Source organism: Salvia splendens, chromosome 19, assembly GCF_004379255.2.
Source record: "Salvia splendens isolate huo1 chromosome 19, SspV2, whole genome shotgun sequence".
Classification (NCBI taxonomy): Eukaryota; Viridiplantae; Streptophyta; class Magnoliopsida; order Lamiales; family Lamiaceae; genus Salvia; species Salvia splendens.
This window is the reverse complement of record NC_056050.1, coordinates 7,620,186-7,632,254: the sequence shown is the minus strand read 5'-3', so window position 1 is coordinate 7,632,254 and position 12,069 is coordinate 7,620,186. Positions and strand designations below refer to the sequence as shown.

The following is a 12,069-nucleotide window of genomic DNA, read 5'->3' as shown; positions in this document are numbered from 1 at the left end:
TTTCATTTTTTAGGATTTTCAATTATGTTTTTTTTAATTTTTTTAGAATTTTAAGTTGTAATTTTATTTTATTTAATGAAGTGTGTTTTTATTAATTGAATTTGTTGGAAATAAAAATAAAAAATGAAATTGAATGAATAGTTAAGGGATGAGATGGTTAAGGGACAGATAAGAGATAGAGGGTTGCAGGTGTTGTCTCTTAGTTAAAAGATGGAGCGAAAAGTACAGTGGGGCTCATGAATAATTAAGAGATGAGATGGTTAAGAGGTGGATAAGAGATAGGAGGGATGACCTTAACATAAAATGAAAAAATTATCAAAAATAGAATATGGGGAAACTATTTTTTATTGGAAGGAGAGATTAATCGAAAAAAAGAAGGGTAAATGCGTGTTGTGTACTGGAGTCGACTGAGGGTAAATTCTTGCAGCAAACAGAGAGAAATCCGCTGCAGAAACAAATCTTCTAACCCTCTGAAATTTCCTTGTCAAAATAATACTTACCACGAGGTTTGAATTCCTTACCGTTTCTCTGTAATCCGCCAATTTGGTTTATGTAGGTAGTTGTGAATGTGTATGTGTCTAAATTTCTATTCACATATTTTGTTTTCTTTATTGCTTCGCTTTCCAGAATTATAATTTCTCATTCCTATGCGTAAAGTTCTATGCTTGTGCTTTGTGTTGATGCTTGGGCTTTTCTCTTACCTGAAATTCTCTTTTTGTGGACTGGCACTTGTTAAAATTTGGTTAATTGACAAGGGTCTGAACAATCTATTTTTCAACATTTTAATGTTGGCTCCACTTTCGATCAATGCCATTGGCTTTTTCGATCGATGTTGACTGCGGTGGGTGGATTAATCAATTAATGGGTTACTTTTTTTTCTCTTGTTTGTTGTTATTGTTGTTTATAAAGAGTTGATGAAGTATTCTTGTAATCAACCTAGTTCATGGTTTGATTAGTTTTTTATGATGTTTGTGGCACAAATGTGAAATCATGAGACCTTTGGGAATATGAAGTGTTGATAGGAATTAGGAAACATCAAGATTTTACCACATAAATGTTCATTTAGGTCAGTTCCTTAATGTTTTTTGAGACTATGTGAATCCACATCTTCCTTTCATATGTTTTTTATCCACTGTTGCATTAGAAGCACAATAACTTTGTTCGCCTTGCTGTGCAATCTCATAACAAACAAACATGAACTATTTTTGATTCACGTATTTAAGTTCAAGCTCAACAATCACTCAATTTATAACCCTCTTGCAAATTTGTTAGAATTCATTATATGGACTTTTTCTCCACAAACAGCATATTGGAAATTTGTTTGTCTTGTTTTGGAATTTCGGTTGTTCGTGCAATCAATCCTATCTGCTACTTACCATGTGTTCCTCTTCACTTTGCAGTTCTTGTGCTCAGTCTGGCAAAACCTATGATTCTTAATCCTGCTACTCGTGCTTACTCAACTGAGGCTAATGTTTCTGGCCCTGGAAGCCACTTAAATGGAAGTTCAGCTGAAGACAGCGAATGGGAAAAAACTAAATGTCTTCCTGGTTTTATATTCCTATGTAATATGAGCACAAAGTTGCAATGCTACCAATACCGTGTGTTTGGACTTCCCTTTGGCAGAATGGAAGTGGTGGAGAAGATAAAGATTGGCTCAAAGCTATTTTTGTTTGATTTTAAGTCAAAACTTCTATATGGTGTATATGAAGCAACTTGTGATGGAAACCTTAACTTGGAACCTGCAGCTTTTGGAGGGCAATTCCCTGCTCAGGTATAGCTTCAATAATTGATAGTACTAACCAAAAATGGGAGTAGAAAAAGTTATTATCCCCTCAATATTCTGATGCCTTGCTTCATTTTTATGAATTTACATTCTCATTATTGTGCTAAATCTGCAACTAGTATTAGACATATTATGTAATGATTTATCACATTATGTTTTGTTTGTTGTTCTAAGATTTGAGATATTATATATTTATCATTTTCTCTATCTTTCCATTTTATATATTTATAATTTTGGTCGATCTCCATAAGCCGCCATACGCCATTAATAACACCGGTAATGTTATCATTTACTGAAATCAGCCCCCAAAGCATTAAGATATGAAAAATGCAGAGAATAATATGGTTCGTTTCACTTTTTATTGTTTTGGTGAAATCGTGAAGGTAACGCGACCTGTTCAGAAACTTTTTTGACGAGCTGCTATTATCTCCACTTTCAGGTAAAGTTCAAAATCTTCAAGGAATGTCTTCCAATTCCTGAGAGTTCCCTCAGGTATATTATAAAGGAGAACTATACAGGTGCAAAATTTAAGCAAGAACTCGATGGAGAGCAAGTAAGTTATCGTTTCCATATCCACAGAGTTCAGTATATCTCCTTATCCTCTAATTTTGTATTGTGTACAATATCTAAAGAAGAAAACTTATCATTGGGATCAGGTGGCGAAATTGATATCAAATTTTCGTCCTTTGGCTTCATCGGTATGCCAGCCTGCTCCACAAGCTCTGGCCAATGTACCCCGACCAGGGGTCGATCCTCCTTCGCCATTAAAATATCTTCATAACCTTACTGGGAGACTGCCTAACATGGAAGTTCCTTACACACCTGCGGTGCAGTATAACAACATCCGCCCGCCAGTGGAGGCTCAACCTGCTGTTAACGTCACTTATCCAGAGTACAGCTTTCATAGAAAAGCAGCTTATGTGGAAAATATACAGCCAACTTTAGACCATCAAAGTTTTCCGGCAGCCAGTAGTTATGCTGCCCATCCTCAACCTCAACACCCATTGTTTGCCGAAGCAGGTTATGTGGGAAATGTACAGCCAAATTTTCCAGCAGCCAGTAGTTATGCTTATGCTGCATATCCTCAACCTCAACAACCATTGTTTGCCGAAGCAGCTTATGTGGAAACTGTTCAGCCAACCGTGGACCATCAAAGCTTTCCAGCAGCCAGTGGTTATGCTGCCCATCCTCAACCTCAACAACCATCAGCTTATGTGGAAACTATACAGCCAACTTTGGAGCATCAAAGTTTTCCGGCAGCCAGTAGGTATGCTGCGTATCCTCAGCCTCAACGACCATTATTTGCCGAAGCAGCTTATGTGGAAACTGTTCAGCAAACTATGGACCATCAAAATTTTCCGGCAGCCGGTAGTTATGCTGCCTATCCTCAACCTCAACGACCATTGTATGCCCAAAATGCTGCCCATCCTCAACCACAACAACCACAGCTTGCTGAAAATGTTGCCCATCAAGAGCAGCAGCCATTAAGCCGATTTTATTTTAATAATTATGCTTCATCATAAGAAACTGATCAAACTAGCTTTATCCCTTTCCCTGCAGCAAGCCACCACCCCAGTTTTTCTTCTAGTATAAATTTAGTCTGTGATATGATACCGTCAGTGTCTTATTTCAAACCTTTGAACTCCTGAAAGAGTATCTAGATTTACTTACGTAGAAATTATGAATCACAACTTTTCATGTCCGTATCCATGAAAAGATAAAAAATTCATGACAGGATTTAAGATTAAATTCATCTTCAAGATAAAAGAAAGTGATAGTTTGGTTCTCGAAACTATGTTATAGATGACATTATTTCACTTATTGTGAATTTGAAAATTTTATTCCATCCGTTTCTTAAAAATAAATTTTTTCCTTTTTTAGCCTATTTCTTAAAATAAAAATTCTCCATTTTTGAAAATGTATCCCACATTGACGGTAATTTCACTATTTTTTCTCTTCATTTGTCCTATTTTATTTATTTTTTTCTCTTTCTCATTCTTATTTTATCAATTTTGTATTAAAGCTTATGTTTTTTTTCCAAAGTTCCTATTTTTAGGAAATAGAGGCACTATCTTATTTTTTATAGTAATTAAGCAATATTAATTATTTATAAAATAGTGACAAGAAGAACATTAGTAGGGAATTCCCGGAAAACCATGCACAGGGAAGTTGGGACAAATTTCTGGCAATCGAATTCGAACTGTTGAGAGATGAAGCCCACAAAATTAATCTAACTTCAGGCAATATTTGGTATTGCAATGCAAGCAAACATTTTGAGCTTGTGAAGTGGCGCGAATTGAGAAATCAGATTGAATGCCACAATATTTACTTTGATATTTATGGCATGGTACAATTTATGTGCATATTTAGATAATTTGAAATTTAGTGAGACAAACGTGCTTACTTTTTTTAACTAACACGTTATCGAAAATTCCAAAAAGCCGTACCAAGTTGAACTGGTCATGATATGTCCGTTTCAATCAATGTGCAGTCATGCAGATACTGTGATTGTTCATCTTACCTGTAGTCCATTATTTAGTACATTTTCTTGTAACATGGAGTAGCTTTCATCACCAATATTATTTGGATTTTAGATCGCATGAGTTTTTTGCGTTTCAATTATTTACAGGGACATTGACGCCTAATATCACGAAATTTTTTAAAATCCTATTTTTTTTCATAAACTTTAAACTTGCCATATAATATCACTAAAATAAATAGTTGTTGAATTTTCTTGATATATTAAAATGAGATGAATAACTATATTTGCCTTTTAGGGACTTTGTAATCACATCACTGTCATTTTTCAATATTTTTAGGAATTGAGATGTAGCTGAATTCCGTGGTTAGTGAGAGAATTCAACAACTATTTAAGTTCGTAATAGTATATACTACCAAATTTAAAAGTTATGGAAAAAAATAAGTTTTTGGAAATTTTTTTTGATATTAGATACCAACACCTCTTATTTCTAATACTACCAAACAATATAAATATGTTTTGATAAAAAAAAATTACACGATTCAGTGCATTACTTCATTCCCCCACTTTCATTACTTTAATTTATTTACTTTCCCTAGTTGTATTGTCTTCTGAGGTTTCGAAAGGGTAAATACCAATTATATTCCCTAAGACCATCCACAATAGGAATAGCCCAGGAATAGCCCAGCCATAGCTCAGCCACTGCCACATCAGTAGCACTAAAAATCCTCCTGCCACATCATCAAACACAAGCAAATAGCCCAGCAATAGCCCAGCAATAGCCCAGCCATAGCCTAGCCACTAATATCCACATCACTATTAACAAATATATACAAAATGAAATAATTAACAATCACACAATATGCGAAATTTAATTTACGAGACATATACGGGAAAAGTTTAATAATACTATTAAAATTTAAAAAAGTACAATAATTTAAAACAAGTGGTGCGAATGAAAATGACGAACAAAGCGCGTATATATAGTGTTTCGAAAAAAAAAAATTTATTTTTTCGCGCTAGGCGGTGCGCTGGGCGATCCGGGCGCTGCAATAGCGCCGAACGGACCGCCCAGCGCACCGCGACCGCCCAGCACTGCGCGGTTTCTCTCTCCAATCGCCCGCTGGGCGGCTGCAATAGATCGCCCAGCGAACCGCCCAGCGCCGGCGCTCGGCTGGGCGGTCGCTGGGCGCCTATTGTGGATGGCCTAACTACGAGATTTATTCGTTATATATTACTGTTGAAATCGATTGAATCATAACAATATACTTTAAAATATGATATAACAATTAATGTGTAAATAATTAGCCAAAACTAAATGGCCGTGTTTTCATGGCTCATGCAGCTTCGAAAGGCCGGTTATGCCAATTGTATTTGATAATTGTATACTTCTATATAATTTATCCATTGCATATAACTTTTCGAAATTAATAACTTAAATTAGAGTGAACATCTCATTGCATATTCGTAGGTATGGCTGGTTTAGAAAAATTAGTTTTAATTTTATTCTTATACTTACACTGATCAAACAATTTTATTTTATTTTTTGTTTTTGCTTTTGCTTTTGCTTTTGCTTTTGTTTTATGGAACGTCTAGTTGCCCCACTAATAACATTTATAGTTATGGTTCGCACTTAACTTCATTGTTTACGTACCGTGGGATTCCATTGATTTTATATTATTCATTTTACTATTAATATTGTTATTTTGAAGAGTTAATTATTCATTTGCTGGTGTGATGAATGGTACTCACCGCTATCTGATTTTTAATTGAAAATTCAGAGTAAATGTTAGTAAAATTTTAAATTCTCGGATGGGGATTGTGACATATCATGTTCCTCATATGATTATCTAAAATGATAGTTTTAACTTTTTAGCTTCAATGAATTTTGATTTACCAAACAGTTAAACATGTTCAAATATATTCACTCGTAATGAAATACTTATTTTCCGCTACAAAATTTTATATAATGTTGTTTTTAAGTTATGAAGAAAGATTAAAATACAAATGATGTTATTTCTATTTTGGAAAATATGTCATTATCAATAAAATAATACAAAAAATGTCACCTTTAATAAAACATAGAAAATATTAAATTATGAAGTACTATTAGGGGCGGATCCAATGCGTGCACAGATGGGGTATATGCCCCCCTCAAATTTTCCCACATGCATATATATATATATATATATATAAAAGAAAGGTTATATTCATTTCTTTTTTTTTATCTTTTGTTATATTGTTTTTTTTAATCTCGATCATTCATTCTGAAGATCTAACGGTTCCAAATAATGCCAACTTTTGTTAAATTATATCATTAAAAATTGCGAAAAGGCTAGTTTAGGGAATTGACGTTGGTGGTTGTTATGGAAAATCCCATGATTTTCTCTTCCAAACTTAGCGGTTATTTTGATTGTAGATCACGTTGAATTTGTGGTTTCTTCCCAAAAATTTTGCGTCTGCACTCCACAAATCTCATCGCGCCTAAAGTTCGTCGCCGGATTTGGTTATTGAAGAGAACCGTCCGTTTATATATAGCATTGCAACCGTTCGTCGCCGGTTTCTGGGTGTGCTTCGTTGGTGTTTGTTATTAATTCAACAATGGAAGAAGGTACATATCGTTTATGTTCCAATTCTTTGTTCGCCTATTTATTCGCAGATTGCAGAATTTCTGTTGTAGTAAATCGTATGTGATTGATTGTTTTGTTAACAAAATGCACGCATACTATTGTAAATCAGTAAGTTCACTGCGCAATCGTATTTGTTTTTTGGTGTTGTTAACCAAGGTTTACGAATTTCATTCATTGCTCAAAGGTTGAGGGGAGCCTAAACCCTATTTAGTTAATTATATTTCATAAACGTAATGTACAGTCTAGTATGTAGTGATTGTATAGAGTTATGGACTGCATAATTTGTGATGTATCTATCGTGTAATATAATGCGTAATTTAGTTTCTGTAATGCATTATTTGTTAAGTTGTTCCGTGTGTCGATGTTTGGTGAACGATTCTTGTTTTCCCTAGGGGTTTGACAAGTCTAGGGGCTAGGGTGTAGTATGTTTTAAGTGTAAAAAAGCTTGTCCAAATATACGAGCTGGAGTAATTCTTCTGGGGTTGCACGTGCATAGCGCGTAGGTATTTTTTGAAAATAGATTTACATAATGTACATATTGTGTAGTATAATGCGTTGTTTAGTTTCTGTAATGCATTATTTGTGATATGTGCTGAACATTTATCCTGACCCGTTTAATTTAAGTTGTGACGTGTTTCGATGTTTGGCGCACGTTTCTTGTTTTCCCTAGGGGTTTAACAAGCCTAGGGGCTAGGGTGTAGTATGTTGTAAGTATAAAATCGTTCTCCAAGTACACGAGCTTCAGTAATGCATCTCGGCTTGCACATGCATAGCGCGTAGGTATATTTTTTCAACAGACATACATAATGTCTGTATAATGAGAGATATAATGCGTAGTTTAGGTTCTGTAATGCATTATTTGTAATATGAAATGAATATTTATCATGACCCGTTTAATTTAAGTTGTGCCGTGTTTCGATGTTTGGGGCACGTTTCTTGTTTTCCCCAAGGGTTTAACAAGACTAGGGGCTAGGGTCTAGTATGTACACATTAATAACAACGTTAACAAAGACCGCAAGTTTGAGTTATACATAATGTACGTTTTATGTAATGTACATATTATACATAATAATGGTAGTCTTAGGTGCATTAATTGTCAGAACATGAATTGTAATGTACATGTTTGCTGACCCCTTTTTTTTCGTTTCTGTATAGTGGTGGTTGTACCTGAATGCTAGCCCAAGGGCCACGCTAGTAGCTCAGGGAGCCGTCTGATTTCGAAGCGAGAGAAGGCTATAAATGATGCTACTAGTCCTGTTAGACGGTGTAAGGCGTGCGATGAGATGGGTCATCACGACTCCAGGAACTGTCCAATGCTTAAAGAGATGGCGATGGAGAAAGAGACGCGGAAGGGCAAGAGACCAGCTTGACTCAGTTTCGATAAACTCAACATCACTGATTTTTTTTTGCTCATAGTCGTCCTGTTTTCATCCAATTATTTTTCTTGCATTAGTACACTGTTTTCGTTCATTATTGGATTCTATATCTTCAATTACTCTATATAAATGTGAGATTAACTCAGTGGAGTACCCATGTGCCCATTGATTCTTCGTATTGCCTACAACATTCAAACTAATGACAACTTCTCGATGCATAATGCAAGGTCTCAATCAAATAATGCACATATACATATCTCATATCTATACCCACTTTTGACAAACAATGCATCCCATATACACAGTAATTATCATAATGCATACTATATTGCAAATAATGACAATTGCTTTACACATTATGCACAGCCTCAAAAAACGTAATGCACATACTATATTGCTGAATAATGACACATACTCCATTCATAATGCATAGTCCCAAAATCAGTGTCTTATACCAAAACGTACATAAAAAGTTGTTAAAAATATACCACGCCACAAGGTGGTTGCGTCCACTTTCCATCATGTGTCTACTAAAACCCTTACAGTTTTAAATAATCAATCAAGCAATCAATTAACACATGAACCTCCATCACCCGAGCTTAGACTCTCACTCCAATATCTCATTGCCTTAGACTAGTTTGCGGCACCTCTGGTGTTGTGCGCACAAGTAAGGAGCGTCTTTGCAAACTGGATTCTAAACATCTCTAAGCTTTTTGTTCCTTTTGCGCTCAACCCACAATCCCAATTCTTCTCATTTTCCCCGAAGTACGTCTCCATATGGCGCATGACATACACCCCCCGTCTCCATTGTTACTACGTTGTTCCTCCACGGCATTGTCACCACATGGGTACTGCAGCTTCGTACCAGCCTGCCAGTTTCGGTTCTTTGCACTTGGTAAGTGCATCGGCCATGAATTTTTTCTACAACAAATAGTAAAAGTGTGTAAGAAATCAGTATAATGTAAATTTTGTTTATTATGATGCAACATAACCGAATATCTGCATTACGTACCAAAAGAGACGGTGTGTTGTCATATTTGGCGCTGAAGGATACGTGAGGTTCTGCCAAGCTGTGGTCTATTCATTTTGCCATCTGGGATATCGAAACAAACCATGTACTGATGGTTGTCACCCCAAATTGGAAAGAAGAACTACACAATGAAGGGAACATTGCATGAATTTTTTTGCAAGTGCTACTGGAATTACGTCGTCGACCACTTCGTTGATGTCTAGTCTTAGCTGCTTCTCTGATATGGACCAAACAATATAAAACATCAGAAAATTATCAATACAGCAGAATACAACATGATAGGAGCTTTATAACGAACAATACTAACGACAACAATCACTTATGAATTCAAATAATGTGTACTTTGAAGTTAACTGAAATAATTCACACATATACACAATAGTCTTCCTAATGAATACTATTTTTTAATTAATGACAAAAACTTGACCCATAATGAGCAAGACAAATCAAATAATGCACATATTTATATTGCATACAATAATGGATCATTTTAATGACGCAATTATACACTTTGAATCTTCAATGAGTCTATTAACCAATATAAACAATACCTCTAATAATGCCTAATATACCCCAAATAATGACAATAACATGCTACATAATGCACTGCATAAATCAAATAATGCACATATGTAATCTTCTCTGAATTGATTAACCCATATACAAAATACATCTCATAATGCCTAATACACCCCAAATAATGACAATAACCTGCTATATAATGCACTGCATAAACCAAATAATGCACATATGTAATCTTCACTGAATTGATTAACTCATATACAAAATACATCTCATAATGTATAATATACTTAAAGTAATGACAATTACCTGCTACATAATGCAATGTCTAAACCAAATAATGCACATATGTAATCTTCACTGAGTTGATTAACCCATATACAAAACACCTCTCATAATGCATAATATACTCAAAATAATGACAATTAACTGCTACATAATGCACTGTCTAAACCAAACAATACACATATTTAATCTTCACTGAGTTGATTAACCAATATACAAAATACCTTTCATAATGCATAATATACTGCACATAATGACAACTTACAGATACATAATGCACTGCCTACACCAAATAATGTACAAATGTAATATTGACTGAGTTGCTTAACCAACACATAGAATACCCATATTAATGCATAATATACTGTAGATAATGGCATTTAGCATCTACATAATGCACTAACTATTACACACAATACCCCACATAATGCACATATGTAATCTTCACTGAGGATATTAACTATTACACACAATACCCCACATAATGCCTAATATACTGCAAATAATGACAAATTATGAATACATATGTATGCAATCTTGATTGAGATGCGTAAACAATATACACAATACCCCAAAAAAAGCATAATATACTGCAGATTATGACAATAAAAACCTACATGATGCACTACCTAAACCAAATAATTCACATACGTATCTTTCAATAACCACTTTTCGCACAACAACTAAAGAACCTGGTACATTAATCAAAATTTTTAACAAATAATGCATCCAAGTACATCGACAATGTGAATTTTAGATTACCTAATGCGCACTAAACAAACATGCAATTGCACAATTATACACGCAGTTATACCTGCAGCTTGTGAAGGTTGTGAGCGCGGACGACCTCGTTTAGGCATTTCGATTCTGTCATAAAAGAAACATATAAGATACCCGAATCCATGATTTTAAACACAAAACAATGTCTACGCTTCGGTACAGAGAAAACCCTGAAAAAAATAAATAGTTATTTCTGAATTTCATAAGTCGCGACCTAGTGGAAATTCAAATCTTTGCTTTTCGTGTCTAAAAAATCATGAAATCGACTTCCAGTAAGCCCTTTCCACACATACCTTGGCGAATTGGTCGATACAACAGCACCGTTGTTGCCGGTTTGGGTTCGATGTTTGCACCGGTGGAGTGTGGGTGACGGGATCTTGGACGAGTGATGTGAAATCTTTCGTCGCCTACCGAAAATAGAAAACGGCGGCGGAAACTAGGGTTTACCGTATAATGGAAGATGGGGAGAGGAAAAGGTGGAAGAGTGGAGATGAAGATAGAAAGTGTAGAATGAGAGATAATGAACCGATTGAGAGGGCTGAATTCATCAAATTGCTTGAATCACGAACTTTCTGAATTCTGGCGGTTCCAATTTTCATTCATTGTCTAAAATACCCTTATAATGCATAGAAACCAGCCTTATAATGCAACGCGGGTTTAAATAAATTGCATCCATCCGGACCGTTGATGAATCAGATCTAACGACCCATATTAAGAAGAATAAAGGATCTTAGGGATGAATAGAAGAATAATGCTCATATATATATATATATATACTTGCCATGCTACTATAAACATACTACTTCCTCCGTCCCTCTATAGTAGAGACATTTCTTTTCGGCTCGGGATTTAAGAAAAATTATTTTAAATGAATAATTAAGTAAAAGGAGAATAAAGTAGAAAGGAAAAAGGTAGAGAGATGCAGAGAGAGTAAAGTAAGAGAGCGTAAAGTACTTTTTGCCAAAAAGGAAATGACTCAGCTACAGTGAGACAACTCAAAAAGGAATATGACTCAGTTATAGAGGGACGAAGGAAGTATATTACATCGTTTATTAACTAAATGCCCCTCCTCAAACTCTCTAAAATTTTCTTTCTATATATTTTTACCCCTCTTGAAGCTAATTTCGGGCTCCGCCCCTAAGTACTATACTTTTACATAGGGATATTGGCCTTAATATCATAGA

General features: G+C 35.1%; 1 protein-coding gene across 2 annotated transcripts; it reads left to right on the top strand.

Moving 5' to 3' along the window:
• Positions 1 to 343: 343 nt before the first annotated feature.
• On the top strand, positions 344 to 3,474 carry LOC121780459. 2 transcript variants are annotated; one of them, XM_042178092.1, is made up of 4 exons: positions 344 to 506; positions 1,401 to 1,771; positions 2,223 to 2,336; positions 2,440 to 3,474. In XM_042178092.1, the coding sequence occupies exons 2-4, from the start codon at positions 1,427 to 1,429 to the stop codon at positions 3,304 to 3,306; spliced, it is 1,326 nt and encodes a 441-aa protein (XP_042034026.1). In that variant the 5' UTR covers positions 344 to 506; positions 1,401 to 1,426; the 3' UTR covers positions 3,307 to 3,474. The 2 variants fall into 2 exon arrangements, with proteins under 2 accessions (XP_042034026.1, XP_042034027.1); XM_042178093.1 differs by lacking the exon at positions 344 to 506 and adding an exon at positions 931 to 1,066.
• Positions 3,475 to 12,069: the final 8,595 nt, after the last annotated feature.